The sequence below is a fragment of the Momordica charantia genome (genome assembly GCF_013281855.1).
Source record: "Momordica charantia cultivar OHB3-1 chromosome 11 unlocalized genomic scaffold, Mcharantia_2.0 BLBB01000011.1, whole genome shotgun sequence".
In the NCBI taxonomy this organism is placed as follows: Eukaryota; Viridiplantae; Streptophyta; class Magnoliopsida; order Cucurbitales; family Cucurbitaceae; genus Momordica; species Momordica charantia.
The window spans coordinates 18,078,913-18,092,192 of record NW_028275159.1 but is presented as its reverse complement, the minus strand read 5'-3'; the positions used below and the strand labels follow the sequence as shown (position 1 = coordinate 18,092,192).

Genomic DNA, 13,280 nt, shown 5'->3' with positions numbered 1-13,280 from the left:
GTATGTATTGACCGTCGAGATCAACGTACTTTAATACATGTATTGAGTTACATTTTGATTATTGAGTTGCATTTTGTTATTTTCATGTATTGACCTCTTAATACAAATATTCTCCCTCATAATGTGAAACAATGAGCTGGTAGACTAAAAACATACATTCTGTTATACATAGAAATCAATCGACTACAGACCGAGCAGGGCTCTACCTATAGCCAAGCCTGAGGATCGTTTTCCTTTAGTCGACATTTCCTTGTGGGCCTTGTCACGATGATCTAGGGCTCCACTATAGAAGGTTCTGGAACCATTCCCGCATCTATAAAGTAAGCGATGCAGTCTAACCCTAGGGGGTAGGTAATACACTGGAAATTCACCATTTCTCAACTCCCATTTGCTAACTTAGGCATCAGAGCCCGTGTGACTAAGGTCACACCGGTTTAGGTTGATTCGGTTTAGTAGGTTCCAGTTCCCTGATCAACGAGTTAGGTGTGAGCGAGAGGGTGAACCGGAAGGTCGAAATTCTCACATCAACATTTGGTGCCGTCTGTGGGAACGAAAGAAAAACTAGCCGAACAGCATGATATCGGAGAGGAGTCCGCGGGGTTCTAACGATGACTGCCACACGAGGAGGAGGTTAAACTTGGATGACCTCCTGATAGGAGGACCTGGGGGGGAAACGGGATTGAGTCGACAAAACCTAGAGCACCAAGAAGCACTGCCCGAGATGCCTACGACAACAGCCCCTAAACAGCTCCAAAGTCAGTTCGCAGCCTTAGAGAGAAAGGTGGAGGGGATGCTTCAACGCATGACCCAACTACTTCAACAACTAGAGCCATGAGAGGCCAGCAAGGAACCCCTCATTCGAAACCCCCGAAAGGGAAAAAGCCCGGTAGAGAGTGAGACTGAGGAGTCAACGAACATTGCAGAGAGCAAATTAAGGCTAGGAGGTAATATCAAACGACGAACTCGAATTTTTGACTCCCGAGGCCAGCAAAAGAACAAAAAGCGACAGGGGTCTCTGGTACCTGATGAGAGTAAAAGCAACAAAGATAGATAGAATGCGGGGCTCATAGACCTCGACAAAGACAAGCTGGTGGATCGACCTGAGTTGTCTGAGAAACAACAAAGTCAAAAGGAAAAAGGGTTCGATCTAGAAGAACGACTGGATCAGGCTGATTCACCATTTACAGAAGAAATCATGGGAAGAAGGTCCCTCCAAAATTCAAGCTACCAACTGTGAAGCAGTTTGATGGGTCAACCGACCTAGTAGATCACCTGGACACCTACCGAGAATGGATGGACATCTATGGAGTATCAGAAGCGATCAGATGCCAGGTATTCTCAACGATTTTGAGTGGGTCAGCTAGGGTATGGTTTCGACAGCTGAAACGACGGTCGATCTCGAGTTTCAAAAACCTAGCTAGGCCGTTTGTGACCCAGTTCGTGGGAGGATGGAGTTGAAGCCGACCCGTAGCTTATCTACTGACCATCAAACAGAGGACAACGGAGAGCTTTCACGACTACGTGGCTAGATTCAACGAGGAAAAGTTGCAGGTTGAAGGTGTCAGGGATGCAGGTTCTCTACTAGCCTTCATGTCCGGCATCAAGGACGAGCACCTTTCATTCTCTTTTGGGAAGTAAATGTCGAGCACATTCTCGGAGGCACTAAGCCGAGCTCAAAAGTACATGAGTGTAGGGGAATTCTTCTATTCAAAGAAAGAACCTGAGGGAAAGCCGACCTGAGGAAGGAAAGATCCAATGATAAGCTTCAATTTTCGAGATGGGAGAAGAGAGACCGGATCAAACAGAAGGATCTACCCCGAAAGTTCGAAAAGTATACCCCGACCACGGTCCCGCTCGAGCAACTGTTGATGGAAATCAAGGATCAAAGGTTGCTCAAATGGCCGGAGAGGATGAAAGCGCCTCCTAGTAAAAGAAGTGAAGGGCGATATTGCCTTTTCCATCGAGACCACGACCATGCCACCTAAGATTCCTTTGATCTCAAAGAGGAAGTGGAAGGACTCATCCGGAGAGGATATTGTAAGGAGTGCGTAGAGGACCCTAAAGCGACGCAGAATAGTGAGAATGACTGTAAGTCACCTGCTCGAGAAATCCGAACAATAATGAGAGGCCCAATAGAGGGAGAATAGGGCAGAAAGAGGAAGGCAAGCGTATGGGAGACTCAGACGACCCTCGGACGACATGAGGTTTGCCATGCATTTGTAGTAGAACCATAAGCAAGAATTGAGTTCTCTGAGGATGAGGCGACTCATCTACTTCACCCACACAACGATGCACTGGTCATCACTCTAAAAATAGCTAATGCGAAGGTGCACCGGATCTTGGTAGATAGGGGCAGCTCAGCAAATATCATCTCCTTGACGGCCTACAAAGCCATGGGTCTAGGAGACAAAGGTCTTGGTCGTCGACTACGCATCCTCCTATAATGCGATATTTGGTAGGCCGACAATGCACATGCTCAGGGCGATACCATCTACATATCACCAATTTATGAAATTCCCAACACCTAGTGGAATTCATGAAATCAAAGGAGAGCAGCGAGTATCTCGCGAGTGCTACTACACTTCGATGAAGGGTAACGACAAGGCTTTTACTGTGGGGGGCTATTGATTTCTTTTCCTTTCTTTACTCTTTCTCTTCAACTAACAAGTATGATGGATCTCAGATCATTCTCCTTTCTTTGGTTTTTTGGAAATTTTAGATTATTGATTTTGTATATTCAATAAAGTATCTGTTATTTGGGTTCCTTGTCAACTGTATCTTCACAAAAGTACCTTGTCTTATCTGCAAACATACTCTCAAAGAGCAAAAATTGACAATATGCTACCTTAAGAGTAAGGGCCATCGTATCTATAAGATAAGAGCGACAGATCATAATCGGAAGACTCGAGGAGGCAGACAGCTTAAGCTGAGCCCTGCTTGGATCAGACTCTTGCTCGGTGTCACAATCGCACCTTTTTAACACAGCTCAAGCGATTGTGCTGCACTTGCTCTAGCCCAAACGAACAAGTCAGCCGGGAAAAATTGTAAGTTGCAGACAATCTCGGTCATCGGTCTAACCTCCGCTCACGTTTTGAGAAAATTGGTTTTGGAAAACGTGAGAGAGAAAAATAGTTGAAAACATCTTTAAAATAAGCATTGAAACATTGGATGCAAGAAAGCTTTGGTTGCAAGAAAGTATACAACACTTGGTCGGGGGGAGGTTTGATGACTACTTGGTCCCCCCTAAGGTACATTATAAGGCATTTTTGGTGTGGCAGGTGTAGACATGCAAAGTGGCGAGGAGTCACTCGATGGCCTAGAGGCCCCGTGTGAACTCCGATTGGCTTGAAATTTGGCGTGCTTACATATCATACCAATACACACCTAGTTCCAAAGCCGTTCAGCCAAATTCCACCTACAACCCCAAAAACCCGATAGAGACAAACTACATTAGAAAGCTTTAAAGACATGAAAGTAAAGCGAATGGTGAGGATGGTTTGGACATGCAGCCATGGGTAACACACCCTGGACAAGCATGCCCACAACATTCTCCCCCACTTAAACGGCTGACGTCCTTGTCAACTGCTGCAGCTTCAAGTCCTCGATCTTCGTCTTCCAGGCTTCAATGCCTTCTTCTCGTTCCCAGCTGATCTCTGCATCAGGTAAGTCTTTCCATTTGACGAGGAATTCCCGAACTCTGCGAACGGGTCTCCCCACCTTTCTGATTCTCTCTGCAAGGATCTCTTCTGCTTCATTGTCTTCCTTCAGCTTTAAGTCGATGGCGGGCCGCACTACAGCATTGCGTCCATCATCCTCGAGGTCGGGGTGATAAGGCTTTAAATTGCTCACATGGATTACCGGGTAGATCTTCATCCAAGCTGGTAACACCACCTTATACGAGACATTGCCCACCTTCTTCACGACTTCTACTGGTCCTTCGTACTTTCTCAGAGTCTTTGATCTTTGCGCCCTCGGAAACAAATCTGTTCTGGCCTCAGCTTAATAAGAACCTTCTCACCTGCTCGAAACTCGAGAGGGCGTCGCTTGCGGTCGACCCATTTCTTCATGTGTTTGGAAGCTTTTTCCAAGTATGCTCGAGCTATTTCTGTGGTCTGCTTCCATTCCTTTGTGAAGTTGTGCGCTTGAGGACTTTTCCCAGCATATGGGTGGTTGAGGATATGCGGCATAGACGGCTGTCTTTCGCACACAATCTCGAAGGGGCTCTTCCCTATTGAAGAGCTCGTCTGGCCGTTAAAACATGATTGAGCCACATTTAACAGCTGGACCCAATTTCTTTGTTTGGCATCGACAAAGTGACGCAGGTATTCCTCGAGCATGCTGTTGAATCTTTCTGTTTGACCATCGGTCTGTGGGTGATAACTCGAGGAAATGTTTAGGCTTGAACCCAGAATAGAAAAAGGTTCAATCTAGAAAGTCCCTGTAAATCCGCCATCCCTGTCGCTAATGATGCTCGTCGGAACTCCCCATAGCTTTACTATATGTTTAAAGAATAATTGCACCGTCAGCTTGACATAACACGTCTTGGAAGTCGGAATGAAAGTTGCATACTTGGAAAATCGATCAATAACGACAAGAATGGCTTCGTGTTCCCCTATGTTGGGCAAATGAGAGATGAAGTCGAGCGATACACTTTCCCACGGCCTTGTAGGAATCGGTAGGGGTTTAACTAACCCTGCTATTTTCGTCCTCTCTACCTTATCTTGCTGACAGGTAAGATAGGTCTTCGTGTATTGCATCACATCCTCATGCATATTAGGCCAAAAGTATCCCTTTTCAGTAAAGCATAAGTCCGTTGCCACCCCATAGAGTATCGTGACACTCATATAGGAGCTTCTTTCTCAAGTCTCCCGTTCTTGGCACATACAGTCTGTTTCCTCTTGCAAATAACAAGTCCTCTTCGACCCATAACTGGCGGGTCTTCCCAGTCTTAGCCAGCTCGACCACAGTTTGGGCGGAGGGGTCTCTTTGGAGATATTCTCTAATGAGGTCGCGGATTGACCCGTCCACCTTGCTGGCGTGGATGTGGGCTAACATGCACTGGGCCGCATGTTCGCCCTTTCGACTAAGAGCGTCGGCAGCTTCGGCTGGTTAAAGAACTGGCAAATGGCACTGTTGTCGGTCTTCACGACAAAGTACGAGCCTAACAAGTACTGCCTCCAAGACCTGAGGCAATGAACGACCGCTAGCAGTTCTTTCTCAGATACGGTATAATGTCGTTCAACGTTGTTCAACTTACGACTTTTGTAAGCAGTAGAGTGGTCGTCTTGGAGAAGAACGCCACCTAAAGTGTAGTCTGATGCATTAGTTTCTACTTCGAACGGTCTCGTCACGTGGGCTAGCCCAAGTACTAGGCCTTTCATCATGGCCGCCTTTAGATCTTTGAAGGCGTCCTGACTTTCCTTTGATCACATCCAGGTCGTTCCTTTCTTCAGTAACTTTGTCATTGAGGTGGCTCGCCTTAAGAATCCTTCGATAAATCGACGGTAATAGTTAGCCAGCCCCAAGAAGGAGCGCAACTCAGTCACAGAGGTAGGGACTCTCATTTCTTCGATCGCCTTTACTTTATTTGTGTCCATACCGATTTGCCCCTATTCGATCACGTGGCTAAGGAATGTGATCCGCTTTTGTGCGAACGCAAACTTTTATTTCTTCACGTATAACTGATTCTGCCTTAGTTTGTCGAAGACCAATCTGAGGTGGATCTGGTGTTCCTTCAACCCATACCTCGTTACACAAGTCGTCTTAGGCTCGTCACCTTCCGCAATACGCACTTGGTAGTAGCCAGACCTGAGATCCAATTTTGTGAAGTATTTAGCTCCATGTAATTGGTAAAACAAGTCGGTTATGATTGGGAGGGGTATTTGTTGCGAACTGTGACTTTGTTGAGGGCTCTATAGTCAATGCACAGACGCAACGTCCCATCTTTCTTCTTCTGAAATAGCAATGGGGCTCCAAAAGGAGCTTTAGCTGGGTGGATGAACCCAGCATTTAACAACTCGTCCAGCTGTTTCCGGAGTTCAGCTAGCTCAGGCGGAGCCATGCGATAAGCATTCTTTGTTGGAGGTTTAGCCCCTGGAATGAGCTCGATCTCCTGGTCAATCCCTCGTCGATGGGGTAATGTCTTTGGTAAACTGTCTGGCATTATGTCAACATATTCTCTCAGGACAGCTTGAATTTTGGGTGGGACATCTCTTGCCTTCACAGTCTGTTTGACCATCGGAATGGCCATGAAGGTGGGTTCCTCCCGGTTGAGGTCTTTCGTTAGCTGTAACTCAGATATCATCCTCATACCACTAGGCTCTTTGATGCTAGCGGTAACCACACTAGGATTACTACTAGTGACGATCATGCATTTGGCCAAAGGCATCGATATGACTTTATGCTCGATGAGGAACTCCGTCCCCAGTACAACGTCGAAGTCGTCCATGCGAACTACTACAAAATCGACACTGCCTATCCACGTTGCCAATTTCAACAACACTCTTTTAGAAACTTCTACAATCGGTAGAGCTTCGGAATTGATGGCCTTCATCTTGCCTGTATCCTTCTTGATGGTCAATTCCAGTCGGCGGGCTTCCTACTCCGATATGATGTTGTGGGTTGCGCCTGAATCCACCATGGTGCTCTTAGCAGGTTTAGAGTTGATCGTAACATCTACGAACATAAGCCCCTCTTTCAGTGTTCCTTTGGGTCCATTGACCCTCTTTTGAATGGCGGATATGAATTTTAACTCCCCCATTCTTGGTGTTTTTTCATCTTCCTCCTTCTCGCACTCCGTTTCAACTTCAGGTTCATTACACGACTGAACGGATGCTTGAAAGGCAGTAAGGGCGGCTCGGTGCGGGCATTTAGCTACCTGGTGAGGGCCCTTGCACAAGAAATATGATATTGACTTTTGAGCGTTTTGATTCTGTGGATACGGTCCTCGAGAAGGACCGACGTTTAGGCCTTGGGGCCTCTTGTCAGCTCCTCCACTCTTTGGGGTAAAGGGTTTGAACGTCTTGTTTCCCCCAGTGGGGTTTGGAGTGTTCTTTTTCGGTTGGGACGCCTCACTGCTATAGTCTAGTCATCGTTCGGCAGCGGCCATGGCGGTGGCAAAGTCTTGCACTTTCTGTTCATACAACTTTGTTCTGGCCCACGATTTCAACCCTTCGACAAAGACGAACACCTTGTCTTTCTCTGACATGTCACAAATATCCAGCATCACAGCAGAGAATTGTTTCACATAGTCCCGAATTGTTCCAGTTTTCCGGAGTTCACGTAGCTTCCTTCTAGCCATGAACACGACATTTTCGGGGAAGAACTGACCCCTAAATTTCTTCTTAAGATCATCCCAGTTGTTGATCGTGCATCGTCCATTCTGAATGTCGTTGACTTTAGACCTCCACCACAGCTTTGCATCATCAGTAAGATGCATGGTGGCCAAAGTCACTTTCATTTCTTCTGAAGTTGTCCCAGTAGCCTTGAAATATTGTTCTACATTGAACATGAAGTTCTCGAGATCTTCTGCGTCTCTATTGCCATTAAATGGTTTGGGCTCTGGGACCTTGAGCTTGTTGAACCCCATGTTTGCTTTGTTGGGAGCTTGATTTCCCACAGCTCGCATGGTCAGGTTCACTCGAGTGCTTATTTCAATAATCTCAGCTCAAAGGGTGTCTATGGTTACTTTGACGTCCTCCGTCATTTCATTAAACAATTGCATCATTGCCAATTGCGAATAGTTTAACTCACTCATACGTACTTCTATCTGGGTGGTTGGGTTCGTGGAACTGTCTCCACGTTCGAAGCTACCAGGACGTGTAGCTTTGCTTTTTAGGGCCTCAACCCTTGTAGTTAGATCTTGTATCGGTAACCCGTCTACTCGGGCATTCACGACGTCTATTTCTCCAAACTTATCGGAGAACTCATCAACTCGCACCTCCAGCAGACGAAGGGTATCTGGAACTTCTCTTAGATAGAGAAGTTGTTCTTCTATCTCTACTAGTCGGTCGACGTGCGACTTGCTCAGTTATTTTGTCGCCGACATGGTTCTGGACTTTCTCGGGTCGATGAGCTAACTAAGCTCTGATACCACTTGTCACAATCTCACCTTTTTAACACAGCTCGAGCGATTATGCGGCACTTGCTCTAGCTCAAACGAGCAAGAAAGCTTTGATTGCAAGAAAGTATACAGCACTTGGTCGAGGGGAGGTTTGATGACTACTTGGTCCCCCCTAAGGTACATTATAAGGCATTTTTGGTGTGGCAGGTGTAGACATGCAAAGTGGCGATGAGTCACTCGGTGGCCTAGAGGCCCTGTGTGAACTCTGATTGGCTTGAAATTTGGCGTGCTTACATATCTTACCAATACACATCTAGTTCCAAAGCCGCTCGGCCAAGTTCCACCTACAACCCCAAAAACCCGATACAGACAAACTACATTAGAAAGCTTTAAAGACATGAAAGTAAAGCGAGTGGTGAGGATGACAATGGGTAACACACCCTGGACAAGCATGGCCACAATACTTGGCACTGACCAGGGCTCGGGTCATTCGACTCTGCATCGACAGACTACTTAAAGATATAACCAGACTACAGGCGCGACTCTACATCGACAAAATTGGAAAGAACGATTAAACAATCTCAACACGACAAAACCAAAAGCGGGTCAATTGACCTAATACAGTTAAAACGTAAAGATGGAGTAAAGTCAAAAGCCAAACGGCGGCAGGTGTAAAACCACTGGCCATAGCTAAAAGGTTAGAAACCTATGCAAGTAAAGGCAACAAAATCAACTCCATCAGGGTTAGAGCCGTAAGCCAATATTTGTTGGTAACATAGGGTTAATTGGTAATTCCAAAACGAAATACAAATGAAAGGGCGAACGCCATAAAATTTGTAAAAGCACTAAACACAGGCAAAGCAACTCGCTACCCTCTCAGGCAACCCTACTTGTAACGCCCCGTGTCCTTCAGGTTAGTTTAGTCTCGAATTAGGAGATTTTCATTTAATTCTAAATTAATTTTAATTAAATTTATGTATATCGTATTGCGCGTGATTGGTTTTATCTCAGGTTGGGTTGGGTTTTTCTTTTGGGTTTTGTTTATGCTGGGCTTTTAGTTGGGTTGGTTTGGTTTTAAAACAAAGGGCAAAATAAAAGAAACCCTAGGGAAAAGAATCAAATTATCTTTTCCTCTTCCCCACTTTCAACCGCTGTACCCCCGCCCACATCGTTCCTTCTTTTTCTCCGTCGACTACCATTCCTCGCCGGCGCCTTCTTCGTCTGGCCAACAGTTCGTGCGCACAGCATCCTTTCGCAACAGCGGCGGCAGCGTCTCCTCCGCGGAACAACAGAGACGGCGAGCTCGGTGCAGCGGTGCGAAACCCAGGCAGTGTTTGCGGCGTTTCGACTTCGACAGATTCTGGGTATTACCGGCGGTTTCTTCAATTTCGGCTGTGTGAAGCGCGTCTCCAGTGGCCAGCCAGCAGTAGGAAGCTTTGGTGGTGGTTGTTGTTTGAGTCTGGGCCCGATTTTCTTGTCGAAAGTACTGTTCGGGCACTTTTGGCATCAACCCACATATGATCTAACCCGTTACGCGTAACCCACCCCTCGTTTAAGCCGTTTCAACGTTTTCGGCAAAGACCCAATTGATTTTGGTTGCTTTCGACTCGAGAACTAGGAGCGTTAGGCGTGAGTAAGTAGACAAGGGGCGTGTGCGTGCGTTAATGTATATTAGTTGGTTTCCATTGTGCTGTTTTGTGATGTTTAATATTGATTTCGCTATTGTGCTAGGTAACTCTCGTTTGTGTTAATCTGTATGCTTGGTGTAGTGTTGAATATTCGTCGGTGATAATGGTGGAATTTTGTATTGTTAAGCTGCTCAGAATTGTTGTGGAATGATCTGTGTTTACAAAGGATGCTCGTTAAAATGGAATTATTGCAATTATGTTTTCTTATGATGTGAGCATGCTAGTACAGTTTATATAAATGTTTCTTTATGATGTGAGCGTGCTGGTTGAGTATATATAAACGTTTCTTTATGATGCGAGCGTGCTGGTCCAAGTCATATTATTTTCTTATGAGATGTGGGTGTAATAGAAGCATGTTTTCGGACCCTGTTCGCAGGATAGGGGTTGTTGTGGAGTTGGTTATGATAAGAAACGTTGGATTCTTGGGGAAAGTGAATGGGTGAGTGTCAGGGCCTCGGGTATAAATGGTCGGGGGCTGATACGTCACTAATTGGGTATCGAGGCCTCGGGTAAAAATGGTCGAGGGTCGATATGCCAATATTGGATAAAGATGAGTGTCGAGGCCTCGGGTATAAATGGTCGAGGGTCGATGCGAGGAGTCTTTTGAAAGGAAAACTATTGGGGCCTTGGGTAAAAAATGGTCAAGGGCCAATAGATTGTAAAGTCATCGAGGCCTTGGGTAAAAATGGTCGAGGGTCGATGCAGCAGTGTCGGGCTCTGGGTAAAAATGGTCAGGGGCCGACACTACTCGGAAGAGTTAGCCTTGGAAAGCTAAGATAGCTGTGATGAGCATAGAGGTGCTTGAGATGTTAGGAAGCCTCGAGGTTGGTAGTTGAATCATACATGGTTGTGGTTATCGCCGGATCTTATAGAGCGTGTCTATGTTTGATCGTATAATGTAATGAAGAGCATGACTATGAATGTTTCATGATTTTTTAGCATGATGTTTGTGTGTAGTTGGTGAGGACTACTTACGGAGTATATTTTTATATACTCACCCCCCCTGCAATTATTGTTTCAGGCGGAGATTTTGTGGACGACCATGGCGATGACGTGGAGGAGACATGACGAGAGAGGACCATAGACTGCGTAGTTACTTTTGCTTAGCTTAGGTTTAGATGGTTTATGCTTTATTGCTTGGACAACAAACTACTTGTTCCTATCTGATTAATTGGGAGGTTCCCACTTGTTGTCTACTTTGACTCAAAATAGGTGTTTATTTTAGTTTCTTCCATTCATTGAGTTTGCTTAGTTGAAATAATGGAATTGTTTTATGGAGTTGTCCACGGAGGACGATTGATTGATAATCTATAGGATTGATTTTTGGTGAATTGATAGGAGTTGAAGCTTTATTTTATATAATTATTTCACAGGGAGTTGGTTATATCGTTTTTAGAGATAAGATTAGACAGGTGGTTTAGTTAACGTTACCTAGAAACGTGTAAAACGTTCTGGGGCGTTACACTAATATTCATCATCATCATCGTCCATGTCGACAGGAGCGTCACGCTCAGCTTTAAAATTCTCCAGAAGGAAGGAGTAATCAATCTCGGGGTGTGTATTAGAAACCTGGCGAAGGGATCAGGAAATGCGGCACTCCATGGCAGAATTTTGCAAGTTGACGTACTCTTGAGTTTTCTTGAATTCCCCGACCAAGAATTCAGAATCAGTGAGACGAGCGTTGGCTTCATCGAGCCTTCTCTATAGGTTGGCCAGCTCGTCTCGAGATTTTCTCTTCTCCGTTTTCAACTCACGTCGGGTGCTCTCCAGAAGGCTGTTGGTCTGGTCAAGGGAAGAGAGAGCTTGATTCAACTCTTCCCGAGAAGGATAGTGGTGGCGGGGCTGAGTAAGTTCATCGACGACCCGACCCGAGAAAACCACTAGACCATTGAAAACCTGCCAAGGTCAGAGACCGACATTAGGGGAGACGCTATGACAACTATCTGAAGCTACGAAGTACTTACCGCATGGAGGTCACTGAGGCATGTGCCGATGTTGTGCTGAGGGTTTGATAGGCCGAAATCTGACCCACCTGATGATTCACCAAGTCTTTGCCAAAGGCTAAATGCCCTTTCCAGGTAGGCTGCCCTATTGACATCAGCGCTATACGGGCCAGAGAATGGAAAGACTGAAGCATGAGAAGAGCTCCCTAGATGACCACGAGAGGCAGACGGAACAGACGTCCTTTGGAGTCGAGCAGAATGCCTCGGGGCTGTAGGGGGCATGGAGGATCGAGCTTGTTGAGAAAAGCGTTCCTCCTCGGTCAAATCAGTCACTTCAATATCCGAAGATGGCTAGAGTCGGGTCCCAAACTCCGAGCATTTCGGCGGCGCTCTCTTTCATACAGGGAGGTGCTCCGCCTCGACATTTCTACGAATAGAAATAGAAATAAAAAGCGACTTCCACGCAAAATGAAGAAAAGATTTCGACAATTACCTAGAGGATTGAGAGGGGGGCCAAGCCAAAGTCTACCAGGTTCTGCTCCTTAACCTGATCTGGGCCCCAGCGCTCAGTATCAAGTAAATGAATGACGGTATGGTAGACATTGAACGCTTCAACGGTAAGCTCACAATTACGAGGAGCTGTCAACAAAGAAAGATAAGAGTCAGAATAGACGTCTACGAAAGTCTCGATAGAGCTTGGGAATCTACTTACCTAACTCCCTGCACTCAGTCAGGATAGGAAAGAATAGTCCTCTCTCATCATGGGCTAGCCAGTCGCCGCCAACAATGAACCACTCGTCCTTCCAATGCTTCACCGAGGAAGGACCCATAACAAGAATTTGATTCCGGGAACCAACATAAACGTGAAAGTTATCCTCCGGACTATGTTTGAGGTAATAAAGCGACATGAAATCCGCAAAGGATAAAGGTTGCTCGCCCCGAGGTACGACCATAAAATGAAGCAACTAATCAAGGTAGACCATCCATTTGGAACGATTTGGAAAGGAGCTACTTGATTGAAAGCTAAGAAATTTTGAAGGAAAAGAGGCAACGGTAGACGGACTCCGAATTGAAACATGGCTGCATAAAAAACAACCTCACCAGGAAAAGATCCATCGATACTTTCTCCCGGATTTGGAAGACGAAAGCTAACCGAATCTGGGATACGATATTTTAAATGCAAGCGACGAAGATCGCTCGTCGTAAGAGTGGATTTATCCACCTAGGACGGGCGATAGGATCGAGATTCAGACGACGGATTCGACGATGATCCATCATCCAAGGAGGTCGACTCGAAATTAACATCATCTGTTAGAATAGAAAACACAACAAAAAAAGAGTAAAGAGCTATTCTTTAGAACTACTTTATTTTTTTTTATGGATGTTGCTGGTAAACGCGTCACTGTTGTCGTTGGAGTTTAGGTGTATGGTTATTCTTTTTATTTAAGAATTTTAGCCATTGAGGCGGATATGAGATGTATTTGTTTTTAATTTGCCCACGGAGAGCGAAGTTTTGACAGTTTATAAAATTGGTATTTCCGGTGGAACGTATGGGAGTCGAATGCTTTATTTCATTTAAATTATTTC

General features: G+C 45.6%; 1 protein-coding gene across 1 annotated transcript; it reads right to left on the bottom strand.

Moving 5' to 3' along the window:
• Positions 1-7,087: 7,087 nt before the first annotated feature.
• Positions 7,088-7,627, bottom strand: LOC148208243 (uncharacterized). The gene has a single exon (XM_088120162.1). It carries the CDS (start codon positions 7,625-7,627, stop codon positions 7,088-7,090), a length of 540 nt encoding a protein of 179 aa, XP_087976288.1.
• Between the last annotated feature and the right edge of the window lie 5,653 nt (positions 7,628-13,280).